The sequence below is a fragment of the Macaca mulatta genome, chromosome 10, assembly GCF_049350105.2.
Source record: "Macaca mulatta isolate MMU2019108-1 chromosome 10, T2T-MMU8v2.0, whole genome shotgun sequence".
In the NCBI taxonomy this organism is placed as follows: Eukaryota; Metazoa; Chordata; class Mammalia; order Primates; family Cercopithecidae; genus Macaca; species Macaca mulatta.
This window is the reverse complement of record NC_133415.1, coordinates 79,250,251-79,266,771: the sequence shown is the minus strand read 5'-3', so window position 1 is coordinate 79,266,771 and position 16,521 is coordinate 79,250,251. Positions and strand designations below refer to the sequence as shown.

At 47.9% G+C, this 16,521-nt stretch overlaps 1 protein-coding gene across 5 annotated transcripts in view; it reads right to left on the bottom strand.

Moving 5' to 3' along the window:
• RASSF2 (Ras association domain family member 2) overlaps positions 1–16,521 on the bottom strand; it is a 46,496-nt gene that overhangs the window by 12,680 nt on the left and 17,295 nt on the right. For all 5 annotated transcript variants that reach the window (XM_028828213.2, XM_028828209.2, XM_028828210.2 and 2 more), the window contains 4 exons: positions 9,627–9,717; positions 5,974–6,049; positions 3,801–3,952; positions 348–436 (listed from right to left, as the gene is read on the bottom strand). In XM_028828213.2, coding sequence (XP_028684046.1) covers positions 348–436; positions 3,801–3,952; positions 5,974–6,049; positions 9,627–9,685 — 376 coding nt within the window. In that variant the 5' untranslated portion in view covers positions 9,686–9,717. The remainder of the gene's footprint in view (positions 1–347; positions 437–3,800; positions 3,953–5,973; positions 6,050–9,626; positions 9,718–16,521) is intronic.

The window sequence follows — 16,521 nt, the reverse complement described above, 5'->3', positions numbered from 1 at the left end:
AGGGAAGGGAAGGGAAGGGAAGGGAAGGGAAGGGAAGGGAAGGGAAAGGAAGGAGAGGGGAGGGCAGGGGAAGGGAAGGAAGGGGAGGGGAGAGGAAGAAAGAAACTACATCCACCCATAAAGGTATGTGAGTGTGTTTTGCTTATATTTGCATGGGCCATCTCATGAAGGATGTTCTTGGGATGCTTCTAGGTGGGTGGATGAGGTAGGTGATTTAATTCTCTCCCTTTGTATCTTGAACCATATACATTTTACATTCTCAAAAATAAGTAACAGTTGACAACATCTATCACAGCGGTCTTGACACAGTTGGTTCCTAGCTGGAAGCACCTTCTACTTGCATGTACCTGTGGGGCCTGGCATCTGGTCACCCTCCGGCGGTGCATCCACCTCTGAGATCTGAACATTGGGCACAGTCAGGGGCTTCAGGGTGGTTCTGTGGGTGGAGAAGACAAAGGGGAGGGGAGAGACTAGTTTAACCCCTGTGGAAAGATGCCCTGCACCTGCCAGACCCCACTCCTGCAAAGGGAGCACTTTGCTAGTGCCAGGCTGGGTACTGGCACACATCAGAAGATGAAGGGTACAGATGGGCTGTGCTGAGCATCCCATGAAAGGCTGGCCCAGCTCCCAGGTCAAGCAGTGGGTGGTGCAGGGGGCGTTCTGGAGGGGAGAAGATGTTCTTTTCCAGCATCTGCAGCAACACAAGCATCCAATTCATCAAGCCCAGGATGGAGAATACCAAGGAGAGAAACCTATGTGCTGCCTGCACTGCTTCTAAGCATGTATGGGTTCTATAGCTTATTTGGAAAACTCTAATAATGGCCATTTGTTTTGCAGGGTAAGATTCCAGTTCAGACTCATTGCTGTTGAAGAAATAACTCATAATTGATTCTGGCATTTAAAAGGAATGGAAAGTAAGAGGTTGGCCACCACAAGGGCAGGGGCAGCTTTGGAAGGGGCACTGACAGTGTTCTCAGGGTTGCAAGGACAGAGTCCTCATCCAAGCTAAAGAAAGGGTTACAAGTAGGCTGTCTAAGCTGAGACCCTGGTTTGCCATCATAACTGGCAAATAACTTCTCAAAACCAAAAAGGACAAAGGGAGCAGCTCATAAAAACATCTAAAATCAACAGAGGATTTGGCTGTAAAGGAGAATCATATTTGACCAATTAGGACCAACCCATGGTGAGAAGAGCATGGGCTCCCTGGGACCCAGTAGAGATAAACCTCATGTTCTGGGGAGGATCGTTTTGAGGAAGGACAATTAAGATGGAAAATCTGAAAGAACTTCCTATTGTAATTTAACTCATATACTTCTGAGCCACAGAATGGGCCTGGTCAGAGCTTCTGGGGAATGGTGAACACTTGGGACCCAGAGCAGCCAGTCCCACTCCCTGATTTAAAGCCCTCATTCTTGCTGAAACAGGAACTGGTCTCAGCATCCTTTTTTCTTTTTCCTTTTTTTTTTTTTTTTTTTTTTTGGTGGGGCAGGGGGACGGAGTCTTGCTCTGTCACCCAGGCCGGAGTGCAGTGGTGCGATCTTGGCTCACAGCAATCTCTGCCTCCCAGGTTCAAGTGATTGTCCTGCCTCAGCCTCCTAAGTAGCTGAGATTATAGCCGGTTGCCACTGTGCCTGGCTTTTTTTTTTTTTTTTTTTTTGTAGAGATAGCGTTTCACCATGTTGCCCAGGCTGGTCTTGAATTCCTGAGCTCGTGATCCGCCCGCCTCAGCCTCCCAAAGTGCTGGGATTATAGGCGTGAGCCACTGTGCCCAGCCTCAGGATCCTTATTCTTAAGACAGTAGTCTAGGCATTCACTGTATTATAGCTGACATCTAAAAGACATCATTTACTATTCCTGAAAATTCTACCAAAGTATTTTGCAGGTTTCAAGAGTCAACCAAGACCAGCTTGAGGCCACAGAGAAGGGAGAAGAAGCAGGCAGAGTGAAGGACCCCTTAGCAGCCCAAACCAAAGGCCACAGGGTCAAACGAAATCTTAAAAATCATCTCACTTAGGGAATAGAATAGTGTGGGGGTCAGGGTCAGGCTGTGAAATGGGCTTGGCCATTGGAAATCAAATACAGAGATAATATAGTATAGTATAACAAATACAGTACAGTGTAACAAATACAGCTGGGCATGGTGGCTCACACCTATAATCCCAGCACTTTGGGAGGTCAAGGTGGGAGGACTGCCTGAGGCCAGAAGTTTGAGACCAACCTGGGCAACATAGTGAGACCCCATTTCTACAAAAAATACGAAAATTATCCAGGTAGGGCCAGGAACGGTGGCTCACGCCTGTGGTCCCGGAACTTTGGGAGGTCAAGGAGGGTGGATAGAGATCATGAGTTCAAGACCAGCCTGGCCAACATGATGAAACCCCCTCTCTACCAAAAAATACAAAAAATGACTGGGTTTGGTGGTGGGCACCTGTAATCCCAGCTACTCAGGGGGCTGAGGCACAAATCGCTTGAACCCGAGAGGCAGAGGTTGTAGTCAGCTGACATCGCACCACGGCACTCCAGCCTGGGCAACAGAAAAAAAAAAAGGTGATGGGGGGGGTGCACCTGTAGTCCCAGCTGCTGGGGAGCCTGAGGTGGGAGGATCACTTGAGCCTAGGAGGTTGAGGCTGCAGTGAGCTGTGATTAAGCCACTGTACTCCAGCCTGGGAAACACAGCGAGACCTTGTCTCAAACAAAACAAAACAAAAATGCGGTGATAATGCTGAAAAGCAGAGCATGAAACCAGCAAAGTTAGATGAAACCAAAGAACGTTAACCAGACATCCTAGCACCCATGGGGTAGGCAACAATTTTCCTCTTAAATCCCCTTGGAAAGAAACCAGACCGGCCCCAGGGTTTGGCCACATACTAGGTTTCTCTCAATAGTAGAGAAACATAGATTTGGCTATGGAGTTTAGCAAAATGTTCAATGTGACCAACAGAGAGGGCTTGGTTCTCATTTAAACCAGAAAAAAAAAGGTCATTGTGGTTTTGGCTGAGAGGCGAGCACACTCCACCCAGGCTGGGGCCGAAGGCAGTCAGCATCAGCAGGTTTCAGGATGGAGCCAGGCTAGTCACTTGATCCTAAAACTCAAGTCCCAGAAAGACAATGAAGAAGGCACGCCTTGCTAGAGGCATCTGGCGGTGCATTCCGCGGCTTATTCAGCCATGGAGGATAAGGAGGGATGGACTAGGTCTTCCCAGCCCTTCCGGTGGGGACTTGGACTACCCACCATCACACCACACCCTGGCTCCCCATGTGGTCTGCAGAGAGCAGACCCCTGGCTGATCTCGCTTAGCTGACTCTGACAGAGCCTGACATTCCTTTTCCTCTTCCAGGTTCCCCCAAGATTCAGAGAGCTTTGGTCAGAAGGTTCAAGTCGTAAATGCCTTGGAGCGGGGCCATTCTATGAGGAGTGGTCCTAGTCGGGAGGATGCTGGGGCATGGGGCGCTCTGTTAGAAATCTGCAGACTGGGCCTCACTAGCCACTAGCAACTCCACCCAGAGACTCCTGAGTTCTCCCTAAGGGAGGACTCTGTGACTCAGCATCTCCCCTCCTATGACTCGGCAGCTCCCTTCTGTGACCTCATCAGTGATTGTGGTGACAGGAAGGGGGTCCAATCACAACCATGTCTGCTCCTTGTTCCTCATTCCAAGGCCAAGGCAGGTGGGCAGTAGAGGTGGCAGGAGGAGGAGCCAGGGTCAGGGCTGGCTGGAAGAAGGCAGCATTTATCTGCTTGAGAACACACAGAACCCCCAGGCATCCCGGTCATCTCCCGGCACCATCTCTTCTGACTCACCCCTGAGCCCCCAGGTTACAGCCGGAGTGCCAGGAGGAGGAGGACGGAGGGGGCCGAATGCGCTCGTTGTCATCCTGCATCTGCAGGCGAATGGGGCGGCGCAGGCCCCAGGAGATGTTCAGGAGTCCCTCCACGATGAACTCGTCTTCTTCCTGCCCACAAAGCAATCAGAGTGGTGAGCCTGGAAAAGCCCCCACAGACGCCAAGACCATGCTGAGGTACAAATGACACATTCTTCATATGTCCTAGTTGGGTGCCCCAGATTCTATTCACAGGATGGGGGTAGCTGCCCAGTTCACACCCCAGCTCTGAGACACTTTCTAAGGTAAACTACCCTAGATACTGAAGCGGACCTCACAGGTCAGCACAAAAGTTGCTGTGAAATTCAAATATATAGGTGCAAATTATAAAAGCATTGTTTTTCTTTTTATCCTAACGACTTTTAAAGAAAGCAGAATACATCTCTTAAAATACATGAGATTAGCCTTGCTAACAGAAGCAAGAACTGGAGTTAGCTACGTCCCATCCCCTACTATGGAAAATGGTGTCTCTGTAGCTATAACATATGTTTAGCAACCCAACCTGGTGGTTGAAGGAAATTTAAAGCAACATTTGCCGAAGTTTATTCTACAGAACACCACCTCCTCTAGCAGATGAACTGTTGTCTTTAAAAGGGTGTCAAGTGATCATGAGCTGGGAGAGGCTGTGCTAATCAGATTTCCAAACAGCAGAACGTCCCAGGTTCTGTAATCAACTAACGGGCTAAATGACAACTCTGCAACAGGTGAATAACTCTTGCAGGAGTCCCCAGTTTATTCTCAAAGGTTGCTGACTAATTAGACGTTAAATACGTTAAATGTAAAACCATTCTAAAGGCATTTATATGTTCCATCCCAAAGACTTGGGACTCGCTTATGACTATGAAATCCTTTAATCATGGAGCACTTTTAATCATTTATTCGATAGGACATAACCCAGGAAAGCTATTTACAAACTATTTAAAATCTTGCATGGCCCAGTTGCTGATGAGTAAAAGCTTGAAGGGCAATCCCGAAAAGAATCCGTTCTCCTCCCTTCAGTCTCAGAAGAACCTTTTTGAAGCCATGTTTTATGGGCTGATCAAGTGGTAGATCTGGGTCATGAGCCACATCTTCAGGACAAGCCCCATAGGTGAAAATGACATCAGCCCAATGAGGCCCAACATCATCCTCAAAGAGGGAGGAAGGAATAAAAGAGGGAAGGAGAGAAATGAAACAATTTTAGGGCACTTAGGAGTCCCAGGGAGGAAGGCTTTATGTAAACATTGGCAATTTACATGGCCTTCCCCTCGTCAAGGTGGGCATCATCACTTTACACAACTGTAGGTCAAAATTTAACCCAAAACAGGATTTTATCTAAGTGGGGTGGTTTGAGGGACAGAATAGGCCACTACATCCCACATACTGTCCCCAAGCAACCTGCCCTAGCAGCTGAAATTCCACCATCTATTATCTGTTTCTATGGATTAAATCTCCACAGCCTGATAACCTGAAAATGTGTTTCAAAGGGCATTACACATATGGACCTTTTTATCAGTCACGAGTGCTTGGGTATAAAGTACCCTACCAGACTCCTTTATAACTCACCATCTATCTGATAACAGGCTTTAGAGAAATGGATACAGGATGAGGAAGCTCGGTTTCGGGATGGGAACCAGATGAATAACAAAAGCAAACTAGGATGACCAGGTGTGGGGATGGGCCAAGTGCTACCATCAAGAGCTTATGTGCTTTGCCCAGGTCACTGCAGCGACAGGACTTGGGCCCAAATGTTTAAACACAGAGGACTGGGTGGGGCTCCCGAATTGCCCAACGAGAGGACGCCTGCTTGGGAGCCACCTGGAAAGGTCATTTCATGAAAGCTCCCTCTGGAGAATCTCCCCCATGAGACTGTGCTAGCCCAGCCACACTTCTACAGGAATGTCTCTGGAACACATCTCTGAAACATTCACCCTTTTTACAACAAAACTGGGCCTGGAGTCTTCTTCCAAAGAACCCCAAGGACCCCCACTAGCATCCTAAATGAGAAGCAGGAGAGGCAGGGATCTCTCGGAACCTCAGGGACCTTCAGATCCAGGACACACGGGGACAAGGTCTGGACTAGCCAATCAGGGCCTTCCCTGGAGACTCCTCACCTCCCGGTGCCGTAGCTGTAAATTCTGGCCTTCATAGTACAAGTTGTAGGTCTTCAGATGCAAGAGAAGTTCATTTCTTAGGGGGAAAATATAAGAGGTAAAACATGATCAGCTGAAGCCACTTATAATGCAGTTGTTCCCTCTTTCTCTCACCTCTCACCTGGCCTTCAGTCACCGCACTTTGGTGTTTGTCCACATGTACGTACACACACATGCACATGCGCACAGAGTTCTGCCACCACCACCCCATAACCATGTTCCCCCAGGATCAAAGTCAAGAGTGAGCACCACCCCAGAACAATGCTGAATGTAAAGAGCAATTCCAGGACACCAAGGCAGGCCTCGTCTGCTGACAATACTCCCAAACTCAAGCCGAATGAGCAGGTGTTAATAAGCCATGGATTCACTGAGGCAAGCACTTCAGAGCCCACAGACAGCCATTCTCCTGCCTGGCTGTGGCCTCTTCTCCCTCAAGCACGCTGTGTGTGAGGAAAGGACAATAATGACAGGCCTTCGTAAGACTCGGAAGCTAGCCAGGCACGGTGGGCTCACGCCTGTAATCCCAGCACTTTGAGAGGCCAAGACCAGCAGATCACTTGAGATCAGGAGTTCAAGACCAGCCTGGCCAACATGGTGCAAACCCATCTCTAATAAAAATACAAAAAAATCAGCCAGGCATGGTGGTGCACGCCTGTATTCCCAGCTACTCAGGAGGCTGAGGCAGGAGAATCACCTGAACCTCGGAGGCAGAGGTTGCTGTGAGCTGAGATCATGCCACTGCACTCCAGCTTGGGCGACAGAGTGAAACTCTGTCTCAGAAAAAATATAAAAGACTCAGAAGTTTCCAGGCTGTTCAGAAGCGATCATGTGTTTAAAAACTTGTGGCCAGGAGCAGTGGCTCACACCTGTAATCCCAGCACTTTGGGAGGCTGAGATGGGCAGACTGCCTGAGGTCAGGAATTCAAGACCAGTCTGGCCAACGTGGTGAAACCCTATTTCTACTAAAAATAAAAAATAAAAAAAAAATTAGCCAGGCATGGTGGCATGCACCTGTAATACCAGCTATTCGGGAGGCTGAGGCAGGGGAATTGCTCGAACAATGGAGGTGGAGGTTGCAGTGAACCGAGATCGTGCCACTGCACTCTAGCCTGGGCAACAGAGCGAGACTCCGTCTCCAAAAAAAAAAAAATTGCAAACCCCCATCAGCGTCAGAATGGGTGAATAAAGGAAGTAATAGCTACACAATGGAAAACTCTCAGCGAAGAGAATGTGAATGAACTACACGCATGTGTGTAACTCATGGGAATTACAGGATCTGTGCTTTTCTTGTGTCTAGTTTCTTTCACAAAAAAGCACAGATCATATTCAATTGATATAAAGTTCAAAATGGAGTGTTAGAATTCAGGATAGTGGTTCACCTTGGGGAGTAGTGACAAGAAGTGGGCATGAGGTGGCTTCTGGGCCCTGGCAATACTTTTTCAGTTCATAAAAATTTAAAAAATAAAAAATAAAAATCCTTAGAAACTCCCACTCTGAAGCCCAGTACTAGACCTCGTTAGCCATCAAGTTTTCCAAGTGGCTGCCCTGAGAGTACACAGTTCTACTGCACGTGGCCAGAGAGGAGATTTCACCCACTTTGTGATCAGGGAAATCCCTCATCAACCCTGAGAATGCATGAGTCAAGTTTCATCTGAAAGTGCGTGTTTTGCACTCCAGGTAGGATGAGAGTGGAGAGAGGTGGGGGGGCCGCTGCGCGCTTTTGTCTAGTCTCAAGTAAGGGGTAACAGAGTTCAGTCTCTCTGAACCTAACCATTCAGTGGAGAGATTTTGGACCATGCCAGGAGTCAAAACCCACTGGAAATGCCAAGAAACTCCTGACAAGTTAAACCTAGATAAATCAACGTGGTTCTAGGCAAGCTGAAATGAATTCGTGGAAAATGTGATTCCATATAACCTAAGACAAAAGGCTGTTTGGTACTTTTGAACACACAGATCTGAACCGGGATAGAAAATCACTGGTTGGTAGAAGTCCCTGGGGAAATCTGTCCATAAAGAGGTAAGAATGGTCAGATGTTACAAAACATGTGTTAAGTGTGTCTAAGGACTTCAAACAATTTGATCTCAGATAAATTAAATATTTCATTAAGAGAGAGAAATTCTAGCTGGGCATGGTGGCTCACGCCTGTAATCCCAGCACTTTGGGAGGCTGAGGCAGGTGGATCACTTGAGGTCAGGAGTTCAAGACCAACCCGGCCAACATGGTGAAACCCCATCTCTACTAAAAATTAAAAAATTAGCTGGGTGTGGCGGCGCATGCCTGTAATCCCAGCTACTCAGGAGGCTGAGGCAGGAGAATCACTTGAACTCAGGAGGCAGAGGTTGCCATGAACTGAGATGACGCCACTGCACTCCAGCCTAGGTGAGGAGGGAGATCCTTTCTAAAAAAAAAAAAAAAAAAAAAAAGATAAAGAAATCCCTATGCTGGACATGAAAATACGTCTTCGAACTTCCAATTCAAGGGTCTATTTTGGCTCAAGCCCAGTCACATTAGCAAAAAGCCTGAGCTCAAGAGACTTCAGTGCATAGAAAGCAATTAAATTGTCCCCTTCTATTCAGAGGGCACCTGTGCCAAATTCAGCGAGAACCAGAGAAGCCCAGGGACACATTACCCCAGCCAGGACTCCCCAGGAACACCACAGACAGGACGGGGAGCAGTGTCTCTGTCCGTTCTGGCTGCCGGACCATAGACTGGGTGGCTTCTAAACAACAGAAATTCATTTCTCACAGCTCTGGTGGCCAGGAAGTCCAAGGTTAAGGTAGAGTCAGTGTCTGGTGACAGCCCTATCCTCACAGACAGTGCCTTCTCACTGCGTCCTCACACTGTGGAGGAAAAACAAGCTCCCTTGGCCTTTTATAAGGATACTTAGATCTAATCACATCCCAGAGGCTCCACCTCTTTTTTTTTTTTTTTTTTGAGACAGAGTCTCGCTCTGTTGCCCAGGCTGGAGTGCAGTGGCCGGATCTCAGCTCACTGCAAGCCCTGCCTCCCGGGTTCACGCCATTCTCCTGCCTCAGCCTCCGGAGTAACTGGGACTACAGGCGCCCGCCACCTCGCCCGGCTAGTTTTTTGTATTTTTTAGTAGAGACGGGGTTTCACCGTGTTAGCCAGGATGGTCTCGATCTCCTGACCTCGTCATCTGCCTGTCTCGGCCTCCCAAAGTGCTGGGATTACAGGCTTGAGCCACCGCGCCCGGCCTAGGCTCCACCTCTTATACCGGCACCTTGGGGTGAAGTTTCCACATAGGAATTTGGGGGAGACACAAACATTCAGAAGATAGCAAACTGCCACCAGCCAACTGCTCCTCCTGGAAGCCTTCCAAGACACCACATCTTTTGAGCCCCCAAAGGTACTGCGTCTTGACATCCCCTTTACTTCACCTCCAGGCCAGGCTCTGGGGGCATGTTTTTATCTATAGCAGCCGCCCTGATGCTCTCACAAGTCCAAGTTCAGCCGCTTGACTCCTTCCCACACACAGGAGCCCCGCCAGTCTGATACACAGGGGAGGCCCCTGTGCCAGCGGCTGCGGTCCACCCACAACATCCCAGCGTGGGACTGGTCACTGGGGACAAAACTCTCTAGCAAAACGTCTTACTTGGAAATGTATTTATCTTGTCCACACGGGACTAGGGACGTTTGGTGACTGTAGTCCATTCTTCCTTTCTCTTTTCATCGGAAGGAGAGGCCTATATTTGGAAGGAGAAGACAGAGGTTAAAGTCAGGTTGTGTCCTTGGGAGCTCAGCAGAACCTGGGGTGGGGAGCGGACACAAAATTGGATGCCATGGCTCTCCATTCCTCCCCACCCAGATCCACAGCTAACACTGACCCACGGCTGTGAGAGGCAACACTGCTGGCTGCTGCCTTGGCTTACCACAGCCTCTGAGAATAAACATCCAAAGGAAAGACGACAACCCTTGGACAATCCAAGCACGAATGCCCCAGCCACAGAGCACACTGACACCCACGTTGGCTCCAAGGACGACTGATGAGTCCTCCTCTCGGAAGAGACCACCACAACACAGAATAGAGAGTTATCTCAGGGACAGCCCGATTCTACTGAGGTCTACTGAGGATGGGTAAACCACCTACAAATGCCCAAATATAGCCGAGTGTGAGAAATCACAGTATGTGTCTACAGACACCACTAAAATATGACAATGTGAAAGACAATTTAATTATAACTATACATTACAAAAACACAGGTAACAAAACTATGGGTCCAATTTTGTTTAAAATCTATGTAAGTATAAAATATGCATATACATACACACATTTACATGTATAAATATTTATTCAGATAGGTATATATATATGTCAGGATTTCTCCACCTTGGCACTATTACCATTTGTTTTGTTTTGTTTTGTTTTTTGACAAGGAGTCTCTCTCTCTTCGCCCAGGCTGGAGTGCAGTAGTGTGATCTCGGCTCAGTGCAACCTCCATCTCCCAGGTTCTACTGCCTCAGCCTCCCAAGTAGCTGGGACTACAGGTGCCCACCATCACGCTTGGCTAATTTTTTGTATTTTTAGTAGAGGGGGGTTTCACCATGTTGGCCAGGCTGGTCTCAAACTCCTGACCTCAGGTGATCCACCTGCCATGGCCTCCCAAAGTCCTGGGATTACAGGCATGAGCCACCACGCCCAGCAGCACTATTACCATTTGGACCTGGCCCATTCTTTTTTTATTTCTATTTGTAAAGATGGGATGTCACTTTGTCACCTGGGCTGGGAGTGCAGTGGCATGATCATAGCTCACTGCAGCCTCAAATCCCTGGGCTCCATCGATCCCCCTGTCTCAGCCTCCCGAGTAGCTGGGACTACAGTTGTGCCCCACCGCCCCTGGCCTGGGACTGTTCTTTGGCGTGGGACTGTCTTGTGCATCGCAGATGTTTAGCAGCATCTCTGGCTTCTACTCACTAGATGCCAGCAGCACTACCCCAGTGATGACGACCAAAACTATTGCCAGACACTACTAAGTGCCCTCAGGGGCAAAATCACATTACTCACAACAGCCCAAAGGTGGAAGCCACCCAAGTGTCCACTGATGGGTGAGCAGATAAGCAAAACGGAGTATATGCATCCAGTGGATCATTATTCAGCCTTAAAAAGGAAGGAAATGCTGGCACATGCTAGAACATGGGTGAACCTTGAAGACATTATAACAGGCCACACCCAAAAAGAAAAATACCGTATGATTCCACTTTTATGAGGTACCTAGAGTAGACAAAATCAGAGACTGATTTTATAGAATGGTGATGCTTCAAAACACAGAACAGTGGTTGCCAGGGGCTGAGAGGAAGGGGAAATGGAGAGTTTCTTAATGGGAACAGAGTGTGCAAGAGGAAGAGAGCTCTGGAGATAGATGGTGGTGATGGTTCTACAACATGTGAAGGTACTTAATGCCACTGAACTGGACACTTTAAAATGGTTAAGATGGTAAACTTTATGTGTATTTTACCACTATATACATATATATGTGTGTGTGTGTGTATATATATATATATATATATATATTTTTTTTTTTTTTTTTTTTTTTTTTTTTTTTTGAGACAGAGACTCACTCTGTCACCCAGGCTGGAGTGCAGTGGCATAATCTCAGCTCACTGCATCCTCGACCTCCCCAGGCTCCAGTGATCCTCCCACCTCAGCCTCCCAAGTAGCTGGGACTAAAGGCATGTGCCACGGATGCCCAGCTAGTTTCTTGAATTTTAGTAGAGACGGGGTATTGCCATGTTGCCCAGGCTGGTCTTGAACTTCTGGACTCAAACAACCTGCTCAACTCGGCCTCCCAAAGTGCTAGGATTACAGGTGTGAGCCACTGCACCCACTCCACAATATATGTTTTAAGTGGAAGAGGGAGGAATGGGAACCAGTATTACAGTGACACCATGTGAGAAGGATTCAACCTTCTGGAAGAAGGATCCATGACCCAAGGGACACAGACAGCCTCTAGAAGCCTGAAGAGCAAGAAAATGGACTTGTCCTAGAGTCTCCAGAAAAGAACACATCGCTGTTGATACCTTGATGTTAGCCCAGTGAGATTCATGTCAGACCTTTGAACTACAGAACTGTGAGATAATCAGTTAGTGTTGGCCAAGCGTGGTGGCTCCTGCCTATGACTGCAATACTTCATGAAGCCAAGGCAGGAGGAGTTCGAGACCAACCTGGGCAACGGCAGGAGACCCCGTCTCTACAAAGAAATTTTAAAATTAGCTGGATGTGGTGCCACACACCTGTAGTCCTATAGCTACTTGGGAGTCTAAGGTAGGAAGATTGCTTCAGCCCAGGAGCTCAGGGCTGCAGTGAGCTATGATCGCACCACTGTACTCCAGCCTGGGCAACAGAGTAAGACCTTGTCTCTTTAAAAAAAAAAAAAAAAAAAAAAACAATAAAATAAGGCCAGGCGCAGTGGCTTACACCTCTAATCTCAGCACTTCGGGAAGCCAAGGAGGAAGGATCGCTTGAGTCCAGGAGTTCAAGACCAGCCTGGGCAACATGGGGAGATCCCATCTCTACAAAAAATAAAAAGTTAGCCAGATGTGGTAGCGTGCACCTCTGGTCCCAGTTACTAGGGAGGCTGAGGCAGGAGGATAAACTGAGCCCAGGAGGTCAAGGCTGCAGTGAGCCACAATCACGCCACTGCACTCTAGCCTGGTCAACAGAGTAAGCCCATCTCAAAATTAATTAATTAAATAATAAAATAAAATAAAAGTGAATTAGTGTTATTTTAAGCCACTAAGTTTTGGTAAATTGTTACTGCAAGTTACCATGGGCTGATTCCATTCAGAAAACTTAGACCCGGCTGGGCGCAGTGGCTCACACCTGTAATCCCAGCACCTTGGGAGGCCGAGGAGGGCAGATCATGAGGTCAGGAGATCGAGACCATCCTGGCTAACACGGTGAAACCCTGACTCTACTAAAAATACAAAAAATTAGCCGGGTGTGGTGGCAGGCGCCTGTAGTCCCAGCTACCCAGGAGGTTGAGGCAGAAGCATGGCGTAAACCCGGGAGGCAGAGCTTACAGTGAGCCGAGATCATGCCACTGCACTCCAGCCTGGGCGACAGAGCAAGACTCCATCTCAAAAAAAAAGAAAACTCGGACCCTACCAGTGTACCCAAAAGTGGTACCCTGAGAACACAATTGGTCTCTCTAAATTTTAAATTTTATGGTTTTTTTTTTTACTTTTCCAAAAAAGAAGAAGAATCTGATCATGAAAACCAGAGTGCACATGTAATGCAGAAAAAGGAAAGTCAAGCTAGTGAGAAAGACTTTTTTTTCTTTTTTTTTTTTAGACAGAGTCTAGCTCTGTCACCCAGGCTGGAGTGCAGTGGCACGATCTCAGCTCACTGCAAACTCTGCCTCCCAGGTTCTAGCGATTCTCCTGCCTCAGCCTCCTGAGTGGCTGGGATTACAGGTACGTGGCACCAAGCTCAGCTAATTTTTTGTATTTTTGGTGGAGATGGGGTTTTACCATGTTGGCAAGGCTGGTCTCGAACTCCTAACCTCAAGTGATCTGCCCGCCTCAGCCTCCCAAAGTGCTGGGATTACAGGCATGAGCCACCACACCAGCCAAAGCTTTTCTTTTTTAAGTGACAATTACCCATAACTAGTCAGTGCCCCTTTTTGTAAAAAGGTGCCGCTTCTATACATGTGTAAATTTATACATTCAACAAGCATTTATTGTGTGTCTACAACGTGCCAAGCGTCGTGCTCGCGATGGTGGCTCAGCAGCCAAGGAAACCTGTAATCCCAGCACTGGTACATGGTGCAGGAGGAGGGGGATGTGTGGGGGCAGAGGGCTCTGTCAAGGGAGGGTGAGTGCTATGGTAGCAAACAGGAAGGACACCTACGGATAAGGGTGGTATCCTGGGGGAAGGGACCTCTAAACTGAGACCTCAGTGTCAGCAAAGATGAGAGGCAAGTGGGTCCAGGCAGAAAAAGCAGGCAACTCGGAACTGTGCGAGATGGGGTGGCACGAGCAGAACCCCAACCTGGAGAGGAGTCTGGACTTCATCTGGTGGGCAATGCTGGGCCGTGTGTATGTGGAGGATGAAGAATGGCCCCCAGAGACACCTGGGTCCCAACCTGGAGCCTGTGAATATTACCTTATATGGTAACAGGGACTCTGAAGATGTGATTAAATGAAGGATCTTGAAATGAAGAGACTATCCTGGATTATCAGGGGGGCCTTAAATGTAACCACCAGTGTCCTTATAAGAGGGAGGCTCTGCCCCAGCAGAGAGAAGGCGACATGACAACTGCGGCAGAGGGAGAAATCTGAAGACACTGCACTGTGGACAAAGACGGAGAAAGGGGCCATGAACCTTGAAGGCAGCTCACAAGCCAGGAAAGGCAAGGACACAGATTTGCCCCAGAGCCCCTGGTGCGAGCAGAGCCCTACCACGGGCTCAGTTTTGGCCCAGAGAAACTGACTTCAAACTTCTGGACTCCAGAATATGAGTATTACATTTCTGTTGTTTCAAACCACCAAGACCGTAGTCATTTTTCTCGGCAGCAAGAGGAAAACCAGGGGAATTCCGAGGGCAGGGATGCGATCTGATGCGCATTTTAGAAAGGTCACCCACCCAACGCCTTGCTTTGTGGAGAAATAATCCGGGAGAAGAGCGGCCAGGGGACCAGTTGCCAGGCTGGAGCCCGAGTTGGAGAGACAGACTCTAGAGAGTTCGAAGAGGAAGAGGAAAGTCATGATGTGGAAAGCACACCCTCTTGTGCTGCCGGTGTGCCAGGTGTGCTGCAGGATGAAACGTGGGGTGACAGGCAGAGTCCTGGTGATACACGGGCTGCTGGCGAGGACCGCAGTGTAGGCAGAGGTGCCACCTTCACAGTCGCTGATGTGAGGACCGAGACTGAGTTTCAGGCAGGCCCATGGAAACTTCCAGTGCAGATAACCAGAAGCACAGCAGGCCTGGGACCCCAGAGAGCGATTCCTGGCACGTGAGGTCAGGGAAGAGGATGAAGTCATCAAGAAAGAACAGAAGGGGCGAAGCGGGCAGGGCTGAGGGCAGGGTTCTGATTAACCCAGTGGGTCAGCATGGCCAGAGGAAGGAGTCCCTGGAGAAAGAGGGAAAACAGGAGACATGGTACCAAGGAAGCCCAGGAAACCAAGGAAGCCTAGGGGCCTTGAGAAGGAGGCCAAGGTCAGCAGAGCCAGGAGCTGGTGGTCGGAGTCCAGGGAAGGGGAATCCTGAGTAGCCTCTGTTAAACCACATAAAGGTCATGGGGGATCTCAGCCAGGCTGATGGCACAGCCTGGTTGGAGTGGAAATCAGGTGAGCAGCGACTGCTGTCAGCAGCCCTTCTCACTCTCAACACTGGAGTCTTTCTTCAGCCAGAGGAAATGTTATTCTATCTTTCTTTGATTATTTTCCCTCTTCCTCCCACTCTTGGTTTTTTTTTTTTGAGACAGTGTCTGGTTCTGTCAGCCAGGTTGGGGTACAGTGGAGCCATCATAGCTCACTGCAGCCTCAAACTCCTGGCCTCAAGCGATCCTCCCACCTCAGCCTCCCAAAGGGACTGCAGGCATGAGCCACCACACCCAGATAATTTTTTCTTAATTTTTCTTTTATAGAGACAGGGTCTTGTTATGTTAACCAAGCTGGTCTTGAACTCCTGGCCACAAGTGATTCTCCCACCTCAGCCTCCCAAAGTGCTGGGATTATAGTGAACCACTACACCCAGTCCATTCTTGGTTCTTCTGCGATCTCTTCTCTAGCACTATGCATCCATCCATCCCAGCAGCTACCCTCTATCTCCTTATTTTTCTCAGAATTCTCCAGCTAATCTAATTCACCAACTGAATTTTCTCCAGGACTCTTTCTTTCTTTGCCTCCAACATAACCTATCATTTGGTAATTTAGTTCTGCATCTATCCTGCTCTTAAGACAATTATTTTTGATACCATGTCTTCTTAAATCCACTGAGAATACCAGTTAGAGAATTTGATTCTTAAACCTATTTGGTTGTGCAGAAAAAAATAGAGCAACAAAACAATAAACATAGAGAAATAGACCCAAATATATCTGGGAACATGGATTGTAAGTAGCAGCTCTAAATAGCAGGGGAAAGGTAGCTTAATTTTTAAAAATATCACTAGAGAACTGGCTGGCCTTTGGAAGGGGGAAGACAGGGAAACGAAATCACTACCTTACTCCTTCCACCAAAAGAAATAATTGAATAAAAAAATTAAGCACTAAAAACTAAAATGCTGAAGACATTGATACCAATCTGTGAAAATTTTCAACTTCTGTTTAGAAAAAAGAGTACGCTATACAAAGTCAAAAAGGCAAATTAAAAACTGAGGGAAAATATTTACAAAACATACGATAAAGGGCTAATGTCCTTAATACATAAAGGGCTTTAATAAATCAGTAAGAAAAAGGTCCTATGCTCATGTATAAAATGGGAAAAGGACATGCACAATAGTTCATGGAAAACTCAATACAAGTAATTAATAAATCCGTGAAACGGTGTT